The sequence below is a fragment of the Lepidochelys olivacea genome (assembly GCF_965140295.1).
Source record: "Lepidochelys olivacea isolate rLepOli2 genome assembly, chromosome: 2".
NCBI classification, from domain to species: Eukaryota; Metazoa; Chordata; order Testudines; family Cheloniidae; genus Lepidochelys; species Lepidochelys olivacea.
The window spans coordinates 68,614,759-68,630,320 of record NC_140412.1 but is presented as its reverse complement, the minus strand read 5'-3'; the positions used below and the strand labels follow the sequence as shown (position 1 = coordinate 68,630,320).

Here is a 15,562-nt window from a genome sequence, read left to right as displayed (position 1 = left end):
CCCCTTCGTCTTCCTGCATACTCCTATATAAGTTTGGGCATGAGTTCAGGCACTAAGGCTTTGTTTATGCTAAAGAGCCTATGCCAGCATAACCCCCTAGTGTAGACACAACGTACATTGACAGGAATTTTTCTGTCAGCATTGGAAAACTTCCTCCCTGAACTTCATTAGCTTTGTCAACAGAATCACTCTTCTGTTGGCATAGCTGTGTTTACACTGTGGGTTTTATTGGCAGACCTACGTTGCCAGAGGTGTCTTTTTCACACCTCTCACTAACATGGCTAGGCCAGTACCAGTTTTAAGTGTAGACCGAGGTTTAGTGTTCTGCATTTCTCAGGCACATGCAAAAGTGAAATAAGCTGAAATGAACAAAGGCCACTTTACTTCTTAATTAGAGCATCCACCTAGGGGTATAATTCACTTAACTAATGCACTTTAAATTCAGCTTAACTTCTTGTGTAGACAAGCCTTCAGTTATCAACACACTACCATGCCTAATTTTTACCTGCCTGAAAGAAGTGTCCAGTTCAGGCATTATCCAAAGCCAGTTTAAGTCACTGGGCTTTGGTTCATGCACTTAGTGCTGCACCTCAATGTCCCTCTTCTTTACAGGTAAGTCGGCTGGACCACACACATGCTGAAGAAATGCATTTCTGAGTAAGAGTCCACAGCCAGTAAGACTTTTGTGCCGTCTGTGCTCGTGTCAGTTACTGGTCATGTGTGCTTAAGTGGATTCATTATTCATGGCTTTGTGCACTTATAAGCCATACAAATGGTATTAAAAAACAAAGCCAACTTTAAAATGGCTGGAGACTGAAAAAATGATTTCTACTGTTTACTAATTATATTTTCATACACGCTGTGACAGACTGACAATTTCCTGCAATGTCCTGAATGAATTTCATTGAATTAATTTAAATCATATTGAATTACGTTAATACTTTTGGGGTCCATTATATTAAAAATGCAATTGTGTATGTGTTATTGTAGCGTTGTATGTATTTCCATAGGAAGAGTAAATAGGAGAACAGCATGGGCTGATAAGGCAAATGCACTCAGGCTATAACATTTTCAGAGAAGCCACTCCCCTTGAGAGGCTCACATATACTAGTTCAAAATGGATTATCCAGGGACCAACAGACAAAGAAAAGGTTTTTGGATAAATAACTTGGTTTTCAACTGGCTCGGGCCTGAGCCAACAAATTGACAGAACCTCTGGTCCACGAAGGCCCCCAATCTTTAGGGTGGGGTTGGAAGGACTGGGCAAACTGAGGCCCCATAAAACTGTGCTTGTTCTGAACTCAAGCTGTGATGAACTTGTGATCACAAAGGAAACCTCTGGATGTGGTGTTGAAGGACTGCTGCTGCCAGAGCCCATGTTAGGATTGGGGAGCAGGGGGGATTATTTGGTAAGCTTATTAGCATGCGTCTAGGTTCTGTATTGATTTTAATGTGTTTTCTCTGTAGTGTTTTTACCTTAAGAATAAAGTAGGCATGCACAGGAAGTGTTGTGTGGTACCTTATTACTGTAGCAATTATACCTGTTAACTGTCTCTGAAGAGAAAACGAACAGGTGTCCTCGGGCAACTTGTCTGTGCTGGGAATAACAGAGTGAAGGCAGGGAACTGTGCTGCTTGGAAATACCTTGGTCAGAAGAGAGAGCTACATGGATCTCCACACAAGAAATACAACAGCTGGGGAGCTGGAAGCATGAGAGTGGGTGCCCTTGGCTGGACCACTGAGGGAGAATTAGACCACTGAGAGGGCAGTTGCCCTGAATGGTGACAAATGCTAGATCTAAAGCCAACCATTTTTAGTATTCCACATGCAATTGCTTAATATGCAAAATATAAAAAGTTTTACTTACGAGACACGAATACCCGTGGATAATTCTGTATTTACGAAAGAAGGACAGACGATGGTGGTTTTAATGCCTTTCTTTCCTGCAGCCTGTAACTCAAAAGCTAATGACTCCAGAAAGCCAATTATTGCAAATTTACTTGCACTATAATCTGTAAAGAGAAGAAAAAAGGAATATTCAAAACACATCATTAGCATCATAGCAAGTGTTACTGCCTGAATTTAAATTTTTAGAATAAAATACTTAAACTTTGATGATAATGAGTTATGTTACGCTACTTTCTATTTTGTCAAAGGGCCCAGTTGTGCAACCCTTACTCATGTTGGTGAGCATTTATTGATGTGAGTTCAATGGATCTGTTCATAAAAGAAAGAGCTCACTAGCATGAATAAGGTTTTCACAACTGGATCATTAGTTTTTCACAGCATAAGACTTATAATCTGACAACATACTCTGACAAGAGTCGCTGAGATATTGAAACATTTCAGTTTGTTACTGGAGCTCAGGTACAGCACTGGTATGCATGGAAAGAGCATCCTGGATATTTACATGCAAATAACAGACCAAACATCCTATTAGTTTCAGAACACCTGGATCCAGTACTACCCCAAGAAGCTTACACTGGAACAGAAACTATTTCCTTTGCTAAACTCTAAAGGCACTACCTTCTCAATGCTGCCTTTAAAAAAGAGGATTCCCTTCAGACTCTTCATCCAACAAACCACACTTTTTCTCTTCCAAGTTCTCATTAGTGTATTCTTCCCCTAGCTCACCCATTACTCCCTCAGAATCTCCTTTGGTGTCTCTTCATCCTCAGTTCTTTCATGTCCAATTCCTTCTCTTCCCTGGATATATCCTCAGCAAACTCATCTGCTCCCAAGACTCCCATTATTATTAACCTCTGGTAGCAAGAACTCTCAAATCTAACTAACTCTTGTCCAGTCTTGTGGCTCTAGTTGTCTTAGACATCTTCTCTTGGATGTCCTTCTGCATGTCAAACTTGATCTTTCCAAAACTGAAATTCTCATCTTTCCTACTAATCGCTCCCCATGTCATCTTCCTCCATTACCAATGGCAGCTCCATCATCCTTCTATTGCCCAGGCTTGCAATGTGGATGTCATTAAGGTTCCACAAACATCCTTAATACAGGCTTTTCCTAACTTTTGGTGTTTGTCTTTTCAACTTTAACAACATTCTTTTAACAAGTTTTTTTTTTAAAGAATAAAAAGGAGAAATATTATATTATACACAAGTGTAATATTCCTTTCCCTCCACTTGTGCTAGAAGACTAATTTTAATAAATGACAGCGGGTGTAGTCTTATTCTTTGAAACAGTGTGTTACATGTGCAGGAGTAGCCCCATTTTATAGACAGAAAGATTCTGCCAAATCTAACTACTCAGATATGCTGACAGGAAGTGTAATTAAGTGGCTGAGAGTTAGGACTGTCATGTTAAAGACATGATTACATTCTCAGATTCTCAGTGGAGTATGTGGTCTTGCCTAATAGAAGTTGGGAAGAATACAGAATTATTAACACCAATTAGTAGAAGAAGCAAGACATGCTCCTAATATCCTGGCTGCTAGCACAATGGTATTTTGAGAGGAAGTATGAGAAGCTGGATGATCCATTTTGTCTGTGTGGAATGCAGAAGTGAGAGGTTGGGAAGCATACAACATGTGGATGGTTTGTTCAGAAATTTTAATAGCAAGCTCTACTGAGAAAAACACAAAAGGAAAATGGAGAATTTTAACAGCTTATAACTCATTGAATCAGAATGGATTTTCATGGGGATCATAAAAGGCACCTGTATGACACCAGGACCATCCCCCTACTAAATATAAAGTTCTAGCTGCAAACCATGAAGGCAACAGAGCTCTTTGCAAAATGTCAGAAAAAATGATAATGGGAAATATTAGGCAATGTTCCTGAAGGGATCACTGCTGTGTCCTCTGTGATAATTGAATTATCTGTTTGCTATGGTGCATACTGCTCTTTCCAGTCCGTGACGCCTGCAGGGGGCTTGTCTATGCTAAACAGGTATAATCATCATAGTTCTCTCCTTCAGTCTGCTCATAATTTTTACAAATACTTGCAGGTTTTTCATGAGTTTATACTATCTTTGCATAATAGATTAAGACAACGTTCCTTTAAAAAGCTGGATGAGATTTCAGAAGTAAAATGGTTAACTCTGAGTATACATTTACATTAATTCAGAATAGCTCTACAGCACACTAACCTGTCAGTTTATTGGCACCAATAAGTCCAGTTCCACTTGAGATACTAACCAAGTGTCCACGGTTACAGGCAATCATAGCTGGAAGGAAGGCTTTGCAAGTCTATGGAACACATAAGAAACCACACAATTAGGTATCAGTTAAAATTAGTTCATTCTATAATTAGGTTTTACAACTTCAATTACTTTTCAAAGCTTCATTTTTGAAACTAGGAGATATAAGATAAGGACTTTTCAAGGAGTAAGCTTTCCCCTAAAATCATGGAGATTTGTCAGCGCAGAGATTATTCTTATTTCATCTGCTTAGTGTTTCCTTCCGGTTTGACTTTGCAAGACTCACTGAGTGTTTTAAATTAGGTTTCTCCAGTCATAGTGATCCACTAGGGGGAGCTAGAAGCCAACTTGTCACGCAGACGGAGGCAAAAGGATGGTAATCGCAGGCAGAGAAGGCCTGTTAGCCATGCGGCAATTCTCAAAAAGGGCCATATTTTTGGAGTTTAATGTATCTACCTTAAACAGGCCCACATTACACATCATTTGAAAACTAATTTTATGTACTATGGCAAGACACCTTTCACTTCAGCTGGCTTGGTGTTTCTCCCTCTGGCTGTGGGGGCCTGGTGTAAATCAGTGCCACTCTGGCAGGTTTTTAATTCCTCACTTTGGATTTTTTTTCAGTATTTACAAGGTGGACTTCAGGGTAGGCCAGAGGAGCTCTCCTGAGCAAAACAAAAAACCAAATTCACAATGCAAAAAGAAATACCTTTCCCTGCCCCCTCTCCATGGCATTGCCTTACTACGCTGACTTCTCGTTGATAGTTCTTCCCCAAACAGAAGTTAACTTGGGTCTTTCACCTATGGGGAGGGGAGCAGTCTTCCACCCAGGAGAAGCCTTGCCTCCCTGCTGCAACTAGTCCTCCTGCAGCTTGCTTCTCATCCCTCCCTCACACTAGAAGAGGTTTTTTTTAAGGATCACCAGAGGCCCTTAATTGGTTCAGGCATCTCTAGCTAAGCTAAGAACTTCTTTTCAGATCAGAGGGAAAAGGGCCTTCACCATTCTAGGGCTGATATATCTGCCTTCCACCCTTTCTCGTGCAGGCAAGCCATGCTCGCCTTATTGCTGAAGAAGCGGGACCTCCGTGACTTACGGAATTGGTGTCCTGTCTCGCTACTCAGCATGGACTACAAAGTCGTAGCCAAAGCCATCTCGCTGCGGCTGGGGTCCGTGCTGACGGATGTGATCCACCCAGACCAGACCTACACCGACCCGGGTTGTACCATCTTTGATAACCTCTATCTGGTCCGGGATCTTCTGGAGCTTGGGTGTAGGGATGGTCTGTCGTTCGCCCTCCTGTCCTTAGATCAGGAGAATGCGTTCGACAGGGTGGATCATGGATATCTTCTGGGCACTCTGTGAGTGTTAGGCTTTGGATCCTGGTTTGTGGGCTTTCTCCAGGTGCTGTATGCCTCTGCGGAGCATCTGGTCAGGCTCAACTGGACCCTGACCGACCCGGTCAGCTTTGGGCACGGAGTACGGCAGGGGTGCTCCCTCTCTGGCCAGCTGTACGCTCTGGTGATCGAGCCCTTCCTTGGTCTCCTCCGTCGGAGACTGATGGGGTTGGTGCTGTGAGAACCGGAGCTGCGGCTGGTCCTGTCAGCGTACACCGACGACGTCCTCCTCATGGTCCAAGACCCGGGCGACTTGGTGCGGGTGGAGACTTGCCAGGGCGTCTACTCAGCAGCTTCCTCCGCTCGGGTCAAGTGGGTCAAGAGCTCTGGCCTGGTGGTTGGGGACGGGTGGCAGGCGAGCTCCTTCCCACCCATGCTTCAGGCCATCCAGTGGAGCGCAGGTCCTCTGCTCGATCTTGGCATTTACCTTTCTGCCACGCATCTGGCCAGCCGCTGGAGAACTGGCATGGTTTAGAAGGCAGGGTGACAAAGTGGCTCTGGAAATGGACAGGACTACTCCGGTGCCTCTCCCTTCGAGGGAGGGCACTGGTGCTCAATCAGTTGGTCCTGTTCATGTTCTGGCACTGGCTCAACACCCTGGCCCTGGCCCCGGATTTCCTGGCCAACCACCGGACGGCGATTCTGGAGTTCTTTTGGCCAGGAGTGCACTGGGTCTCTGTAGAGGTCCTCCACCTGCCCCTGGAGGAGGGAGGGCAGGGCCTGAAGTGCCTACGCACTCAGGTCCATGTCTTCTGCCTCCAGGCCCTGCAGAGGCTCCTTTATGGTGCAGGCAGGCCGGCATGGAGAGTGCTGGTGCACGCCTTCCTGCGCCGCTTCTGAGGGCTCTGATATCACTGACAGCTCCTTTATCTCCATCCTCTCTTGGCTGCTGTTCTTCTACCAGGATCTGCTCCGGACCTGGAAACTGTTCTCGGCGACCAGGTCCATGGCGGCCACCGAGGGAGCAGATCTCCTGGTGGAGCCCCTGCTACACAACTCCCAGCTCCCTGTGCAGGTGGCGGAGTCCCCCTCGGTGCGCCAGAGGTTGGTCCTGGCAGAAGTCACCAGAGTCGGAGACCTCCTGGACCACAACCATGGAGACTGGCTGGATCCCCTGATGCTTGCTCAGCGCATGGGGCTCTCCAGACCTCATACTCCCGGGTGCATACTTCAGGAGGTGAGGGCCGCTTTACCACCTGCTGCTTGGGTTTACCTCAACCGGGTTCTGCGAGAGGGCACGCCCCACCCACCCTCCACCCCGGGCCCTCTGGACCTTTTCATCGGGCCCCTACCCCATGGACCCAACTGGCCCCTCTGTACCTTCAACATGAGCTGGCTGCATGATTTGCAGCAGGTTCTTTTCCAGACCACGCCAAGAAAACATCTATACATGCTCGCACTCCACACCCTTCACTTCGTCACCCTTGTGTCCCACCCTGACACAAAGTGGCGGGACTTCCTGCCACCTCTCGAGGGTGAGGAGCCCTGGTGGGTCAGCCTTATATTCCACCCTGGTTCCGAAGCCCGCCGGGGATATCAGTTGGCGGCTCCTTCATGGGGCCGTGAACACAGGCGTGTACTTGGTGCGGTTTACCCCTGTCCCGGACACCTGTCCCTTCTGCGGCGTGAGGGAGACCCTGGCGCACGTTTACTTGGAGTGCGCCAGGTTGCAGCCCCTATTCCGGCTCCTCAAAAATATTTTGTTATGTTTCTGGTTGCACTTTTCCCCTCACCTCCTTATCTATGCACTCCCTATCCGTGGCCCCACAAAGCCACGGGACCCCCTGGTCAGCCTCCTCCTAGCCCTGGCTAAAATGGCCATCTATAAAACCAGAGAGAGAAGGTTGGTCGATGGGGTCTCCTATGACTGTAGGGCCTATTTCCGATCCTCTGTTCTTTCACACATCTGGGCAGAGTTCCTCTGGGCGGCGTCTGCTGGCTCCCTTGATGCCTTCGAGGAGCAGTGGGTGCTGTGCGAGGTTTTCTGCTCGGTGTCCCCGTCCGGTTCCCTTCGTTTGACCCTTTGATCTCAGTTCTGTCCCTGTTTTTTCATTAGTTGTCCCCCAGAATCATTTGGTTTCCAGGTCCTGTGGAACTTCCCCTTAGGCTGGGGGGAGGTGCTTTAGCAGTGGGCGGGCTTCCGACCGCCCATCTCCTGCATCCCAATAGGACCACTCTTTTATAGCTGTGAGGTCTGACTTTGCCACAGTACGTTTAGATGAGGTATGATCTGAAGCTGTTAGTGGTGCCGTAAGCCTGCAGGCCAGGTGAAACAATGGTACCCAGAATGAGAAAGTGTCATTTTTTTGCACTGTTCCAGAAACACTGCAACATGACTACTGTTTAAGTTAATTTCAACACCTTACTGTGGTGTTTATTGGTCAAACCTACTAAACGACAATTTAATAAAAGACTTTTATTGGTTTTGCATGGGCAAATTTTTTTTTCAGAAGTGATGAAGCTGTTTAGCATGTGGCAAAAATGGTGAATATCAACACTTTGCAATTTGCAAACATGAAATACTTTGACAATTAAGAATATGTGATGTGAAAACATCTCACCAGTGATTATAAAGCTTCTATGCAGTATTTTTGATTAAAATTTGCTGGCCAGGTTATTCTCACATTGAAGATATTGCACCAGTATCAGTAGACTGTGTGTCCATAGCCTGCACTGCATAATGGATAGATAGAAATGTACGCAAATTCCTAATGCTTCACCATTAGTAAGCTTTTGTACATACAGCATAGCTCCTAGTCTGCCTTGTAGAAGGTTTTAATTTGTAATTGTCTATGTATGTAGTACTAGCCTTTGAAATATTCTAGAAACTAGCCTTTTAATTGACTTATGCATAGGTCAGTATTAGAGATGACAACACATAGCTTCATATTATGAATATACAAAAACTATGAGAGAAAGAAGTGGCATAACAAAAGTAGTAAAAACAAAGTCCACCAACAAGTCCTTGCTCTGCATTGAAGAGGGGTGAAGAGCATGTTACAACTTTACCACCTGTCACGGGGTAACTCACCACACTGTCACCTCCTGCTGGGCGTTTCAGGAATTTACTCAGTCCCAGCGGGTGCATCCTCGGGTGGTGGTGGCTCTCCCATCCTTGCATCCATCTACAGACCCATTCTCTCCTTTCTCTCAGCGTCTGCTTCATGGCACAGCCCTCTGGTCATGTGTCCATCCGGTTTCCCCCCCTTCCGGGGGCCTCTTCTAATAATAGTCCAGCTGCTCCTCGCAGCGGCTTGGCAGTCCACCGCTGGGCTGCTCCTTCATCATCTAGTGGGGAGGCCCTGGCCCAGGAACCCTGCAAACAGCAGCTTCCTGCTGCCTCTTCCTTCCAGCTCACTGTCTCTATTCCTTGGACCATTTCCCCACAGCCCCAGTTCCTTCCGCTCCTGCCTCTGGCTCCAATTCCTTTGCTCTTTTCCCAGGGCCTCAAGCCTATAAGTCCTGGCAGCCTGCCAGGAGCCCTCTAGGAAGCCAGTTGTCTCCCTAGGGCTCCCTGCAGCAGACTCCCTCACTCTGGGCTGCAGCTTCCTTTCATATGGGCCAGCTGGGCCCTGATCGGCTAGTCCAGCTGTCGCCCTTATTGTCCGCAGTCGCCATCCTAATTAGCTGTTTCCCCTGCAGCCACTCCTTTGGCTGCCTTGCACTTAGCCTCCCTAGGCTGGTTTTAACCCTCCCAGGGCCAGTGCGGGGCAAGCACTCCATCACACCACCATATCCACAACAATATGACAAACCCATTTGACCCTGAATCACATCCAGAGGCCCTTATCAACATACCCAGTGGAGTATATGTAACATCAGATGTATACGACTCTACTGAAAACAGCAGATGTTGGTGAAGAACAAATGGAGAGATTTGTGAGAGGGGCACTTGATTCTGATGGGACATGCTGCTTCTTTAGCCCAGTCAAGAAATCTAGCATCAAAACATTTTCTGCCATGACCAAGAAAACCAAATTTAAGTCTGGTAAGGGAAGGACAATCACAGCAACTATCAGTCCAGAAATTTTCTGCAGAGCCCTGTCCTTAGCAAGATGCAGAGATGATATTTCAATGGCAACTGTTCTTAGTCCCTCAGTGGGACCTGTGCCTAAGACCCTCTTGCATGCTGACAGACCACTGAGAATAACATACAAAACTGAATTAGGACATCAGCTGAAAGCTCAGGCTGAAAAAATCCATGACCTAAGATCATGCAACAGAGAAACTACAGTGTACAGAGATGCTATGGCTGTCATACAAAATGATGGCTGGAGACAAATTCCACACATGTGATGAACTGGCTGCTGAGTACTTGAGGCAGATCCTAAAAGGATTTGACAAAGCCAGTTCTGCAATCAAAGTCTGACCAATATGACAACAGTAACCCTGCGAAAATTGCAGAAAAACAGCACCAGGCAGGATCTAAGGTTGGCTGCAAGAAATATCAGGTGATTGGTGGATGCCCTGTACATCCATGGAAAAAGTTTCTAAACCTGGCATCCAGTAAGCAGTCACTTGTAAAATTCCTCTGTGAATGTATGGTTCAAAATGCAGCTGAGAGTGTAGAGACATATACAACACAAACACTCCTTCTTGCTGGCGGCTTTTCCAATGGTGAAGTAGCAAAGTAGAGGTATCAAAGAAGCCCCAAGGTTTGTACAGTACTCAAGAGGAAGCGGACACAAGGATGCTCTTCATGCTGTATGTGTTAATACAGCTTTTGGATCTCTTAGGGTCAAAGGAACCATAGTAATGATGTCACCTGATACAGATGTTTTGGACCTTTCTGTTCACTACTTTCCAAAAATGGAACACATGGATAATATGTGGATTGAAACAGGCACCATTACCAGCACATCGGACAAATGTAACTTCATACCTGCGCATGCAGTTTGTGATGCACACACTCCTGACTTCTGCAACATACTTCCTGCTTTACATGCATTAACAGGAGGTGACTGTCATTCCTAACGGGTATTTGGGGGGTGGGGGGCGGAATCTGTGTTTAATGCTGTGAAAACAAAGGAAGCTGACTTCTTCAGAGATCATGCCAAATATGGAGAGTGTGATGGACAATTTCTTCATTAAAGAACTTGGTAGCAGTGCTATTTGATTGGAGTGAGAAAGGATAGAAGACTCACAGAGACCTGAATTGACCTGAATTGCTTGCACCTCAATCTAGCCATCAAAAAAGTACAAGTCACAGGCCAAACTCCTCACCATTTGAGGACAGTTTTGAAGAGCATCTCAAAAGAGCATCTTGGCAAAATAAAGATTTGGATGTCTTCACACACAGGTAAATAGAATATCAGATCAACATTGCAACATGGATGGAAAAATGTGGATGATTAACTACTTTCTGTATTCTTCATGGGCTCAAAGGCACCTGAGCTTCTACAAGACCTTATTTGTGCCTGTACCAGTAGGGTTTGGTGCACAATCAACTGTCTCTGTAGTCAGAAAATCTTGCTTGCACAGAACTGTATACTTGCCAAGGCAATGAAAACTGTGGTAACCCACTTATTCTTGACAGATATCATGATGATAATGATGACTAGAAATGTCAAATTATATCTGTACAAAGCTAACAGAAATGAATGCAAATATTTCAAACTGGTCAATTTACTGCATTTATGGTGTCATTGTGTATCCTTGTTGCTATGGTACCAGCACCACTTGACAGAGCCACATCATACTTCATATTTAAGTAGACATAATAAGCTTTTAAATTATGTACAATGTGGATGTGTGTAGATAGGATACGTTAAGTTGACCAAATCGGTGGTGCTTGCCATTAACCTATATGAGGCTATAATTTTCCTACCCATGAAGAGCTCAGTCGCACCAACCTTCTGAGTAAAAGCTTTTAAGTGTAATAAAGCTGTTTTCCATTTTGCCCTTAAATATCAATCAAATAGAGGAACCTGGTAGTCACAGATGATTTTCCACAATCACTAATAGATTCAGTTCGCTCTGGCCTGTTTCATTTCTCCATTTTCCAGCAGGTGGAGACAAAGCAGAACACTTTGCATGACTCCTCTCCAGAACTTTGAAACATGAAAGTTAGCTTCCAACACAGGAAGATGCAGGTTGGATTACCTATTACCAAAATAAAAAGTGCTCTGTCAGAGCAAGCATGCCAAAGTTAAATAGGTACAGAGTGCTTTGAAACTTGCAATGACTAATTATTACTCATTCTTCTTTGTAAAGTAAGCACTCTTTGGCAAATCCTCTCCTTCAGCTTCTCCAGGGCCATGAAGGTCAGTGACAGCTGCAAAATCAGTGTGGACCCTCTGTATATATTGGGAGAAGTAGTATTATAGGACCCAGCACAGAACATCCACGAGTCCTACATGCTGGGAAGCTGTGATCTGTTGAGGCTTATTGAAGTCCAGCACAAAGGGGTGGAGGAAAAGAGGCACAGAGTAAGGAGTTTGCATGGTCTGAGGAGGAGGCAACCCTTGATGGTCTCATAGAATCTTTAAAGTAATCTCTGCTTCTTCTCCTATTACTCAGGCTTTGTACAGTGACCAGGATTTTTCCCTGTGGAAGAAAATCTTGTGAATATTAATCTGCCAAATCCCAGTGCCCCAATTGGCCAAATTCTCCAGATATTTTCTTCCCCACCTGGTACCTGCAGAAACATTCTGCGAAGGAATTGTTTGCAATAAGGCTCTGTAGAGAACTGGATCTTTCATTACTGGAAACCAAGCACTGAAGGTGGATAAGTGAGTGTTTTGCTTTGTTTCTACAGGCAGAAGAATGCTGTGAGATGAGAGAGTTCTCTACTGAAAACAATATTAGCACATCTGTGAAGTTGCTTGGTGTCTCTTTCCTTTCTATATGCACATAGAGCCACTACAATTACCTTCTCTATCAAAGGCATTCACTGTCCACATTATTTCAGCTACTGCTGTCACAACATTTTATCTCTGGAGGGCTAAAAGCTTGGAACTATAGAGCATGCTTTCCCCCAGTGGCAGCTTCTCACTGAGCTGGAAGTGTAAATTCCACCTTGAGACATACTCATGCTAGCTCTCATTGAGCCAGTGTGCTAAAAATAGAGCGTAGCCATGGCGGTGTGAGACGTGGGAGGGGAGAGCTGCCTGGAGCACGTTTAGCATCTCAGACAGGTACATGCGTGAGTCTGCTTGCCCATCCTGCTCCTCACACCACCACAGCACACTCTATTTTTAGGATGTTAGCTTCATCAGAGCTAGCAAGGGTATGTCTCCTCGAGCTGGAATTTACACCTTCCAGCTCTAATGCAGACAAAGTCATAATTATCATTGGCCTAGAATGAGAGAAAACTCTTGGATGGGAAGTGCAAATGGCTTCAGTTCTAGTGAACTCGGAAGTAAAGTTACTGATGGACCTCATTCATTCCCAGAGGGCTCAGTTAGGGTGTGCATCAGGGCAGGAATGGGTTGCTGTAGGAGCAGTTACACCAATTCTAAGCCATTGGAGGATCCCCTGTGCTGGGGTGATTGGCTTGTGGCCCCAAAGCCACCATAGCAGTGTATTTTGTGTAGGTTTTCACATTACAATGTGTCTCCAATGTAAGGGAAGATCTGAGCCTATGTCTTCTAAAGGTGTTTTCTAATTTTAAGGAGGCAGGGATGCACTGGGAATAAGATAGTTAATTAAATCTTATTTGCAAGTGAATTAAATATAGAGAACGGGAAGTTAGAGAAGTAATGGAAAAATATGAATTGCGTATTATTACTTTATTATTAATCACTTTTATTACAATAGCACCTACAGGTCCCAGTCAAGACCAAGGCCCATTGTGCTAGGTACTGTTCAAACTCATAGTGAGAGACAGTCCCTGCCCAAAGAACTTGGGACTAGATTTTCAGAGGTATTTAGGCGTCTAAAGGTGCAAATAGATGACTACTGGAATTTTCAAAAGTGGCTAAGTGCCCACTAGGAGCATATGTAACTTGCTTAGCTATTTTGGAAAATTTCACTAGGCACTTATTGTTCCTAAAATCTTTGAAAATCTGTCTCTTACAATCTAAATAGGTAAGATACAAAAGCAAGGGGGAAATGAAGTATTACTATCCCTATTTTATTATTGGGAACTGATGTATAAAGAAGTTAAGAAACTTCCCATTATAGGGAAAATAGGGTATTATTTTAAGTAATTAAAATATAGGAGGGGCTCAGGAATAACATTTAATTATTTTTACCTCTATATAGGTTACTCTGGATTGAAGCTGTGAGAAATAAACCAGTTTGGTGCACCTTTTATAAATTTATTAAAAGACTAAGCAAGCAGTTATAGAACAAATATGAATTTAAGCAACACAAGCTAATTTAAGTTAAAGTTTTCCTAACTTAACTTACTATGGTATAATGCAACAGTCAAATTAAGGGTATAATTAAAACATAATCAGTAATTCAATGGTTCAATTTATCTGCTTTGCCAGTGAACAAGTTAAGGAAAACAATTCTGTTAAGATTTAGCAGGAAGGTTAATGGGAGAAGCTATTCCTTTTTATTTAAACCCTTTACCGAAGGGTCCGTTAAAGGCAGAGGCTATTTCTTGCCTTGATTTTGAGGAAGTACAGCTCTTAAAATGATTTTTAGTGCCTTCTCTCTCTGGTTGCTTTCTCCTGCTTAGCTTCGTGTTCACAGAAATCACATCAAGCGTCTGTTCATTTACTCTATTTCCTCTCCCCACTTGAACACAATACCTGCATTTTTCTGGCAGTCATACACAGATATAGAAAGTTTTCTAGAGACCCATACTTAAACCAGTGTCATCCTAAAACTGCCATGACCCAGGATCTCCTTATGTTTAGATAACACTTAGGGGTTTAGTGTCTACTTTGAGAGGCAATTGCGACACACATGTGCGTGTGTGCGTGCATTGGAGCGATTTGAGTGTCCTTGAATTGCTCTACAGAAGGATTTTCATACCTTCTTCTCAAAGTCTTTAGCTCATAAGAGTGGTCTTAGTTTGGAACTATGTAACCTGGAGTTCTTTTGCATGTGGTGAGGAAAGTTTGGTCTCATATTTCTTAGCTGTAGATTTCAGGCTTGGCTTAGCTGGCGGTCAGAGTCTTTCACCTCTTCTTCTTTGGATGTCTGGTCCAGGGAACAAAGCATGATACAACTTTGGGTGTTGGGTTGATGTGAGAGAGCCTCTCCCTTCTTTCTGCATGGTTAGCATCTTTTGGATCAGTGACTCCTCTACTCAGCCCTAGGGACACTCTTGTCCAATTAGGGGTTCCAGCATGTCGGCTGTAGTTCATTGTGCATCAGTGACTTGGCACCTTGATCTTGAAGTCATCTAGAAGACGCCAGTTCGGTATGTATGTGTCTTGCACCAATTTGTTGATAATCACAAAGAGATATTCTCAAAGACAAGATGCAAGAAGGTGCCATGTGATAAGGAACTGGTAGGCAAACTTCTGCTTATGACCAAGACATGTGTCCTATTTGTTTAAATATAATTAATAGCTATTCAGCATTCACATATCCACTCATTCCCACACATCTTTGTGACCATGAATTAATTATGACAGGGGGAATGTAACTCTGAGAAGTGGGGCAGATCCTAGGGCAAGTGAATGACTGTACCCTAATAACCTGTTGCCTACAAGACAGAACGCTGCTTCAAACATCTCTTAGTAATGCTAACTTTCATTAAGCATTGAACATTAAACTATCATTAAATATTTCACACAGGACATCTGTAAAAGAGCCAGGAATTTAACCCAGACTGTCCGAAGTCTCAGTCCAGTGTCTTAGCCCAAGCTCATCATCCTTGTTCACAGTTAAGCCACTTATGTTTTCAGTCTTTTTTTTTAAAAAATGGGATGACTACAGCTACAAGACTGTATGGGGTCAATTGTGGCTAATGATTTCCTGTCCAACAAAAGTCAAGTCACTTCAGGCTAACTTGTTCAATTCTGTTTCATTATGTGTGCCTCAGTTTTTGGGTGCTCAGCTTGACACACTATGGCCTGATTCTGGAAAACTCAGAAACTCCAGCTGAAGTCAA

General features: G+C 44.2%; 1 protein-coding gene across 1 annotated transcript in view; it reads right to left on the bottom strand.

The window, feature by feature from the left end:
- LOC311517095 (epidermal retinol dehydrogenase 2-like) overlaps positions 1-15,562 on the bottom strand; it is a 33,759-nt gene that overhangs the window by 4,588 nt on the left and 13,609 nt on the right. The window contains exons 4-5 of the mRNA XM_084621679.1: positions 4,102-4,201; positions 1,868-2,012 (exon numbers count right to left, since the gene is read on the bottom strand). Coding sequence (XP_084477805.1) covers positions 1,868-2,012; positions 4,102-4,201 — 245 coding nt within the window. The remainder of the gene's footprint in view (positions 1-1,867; positions 2,013-4,101; positions 4,202-15,562) is intronic.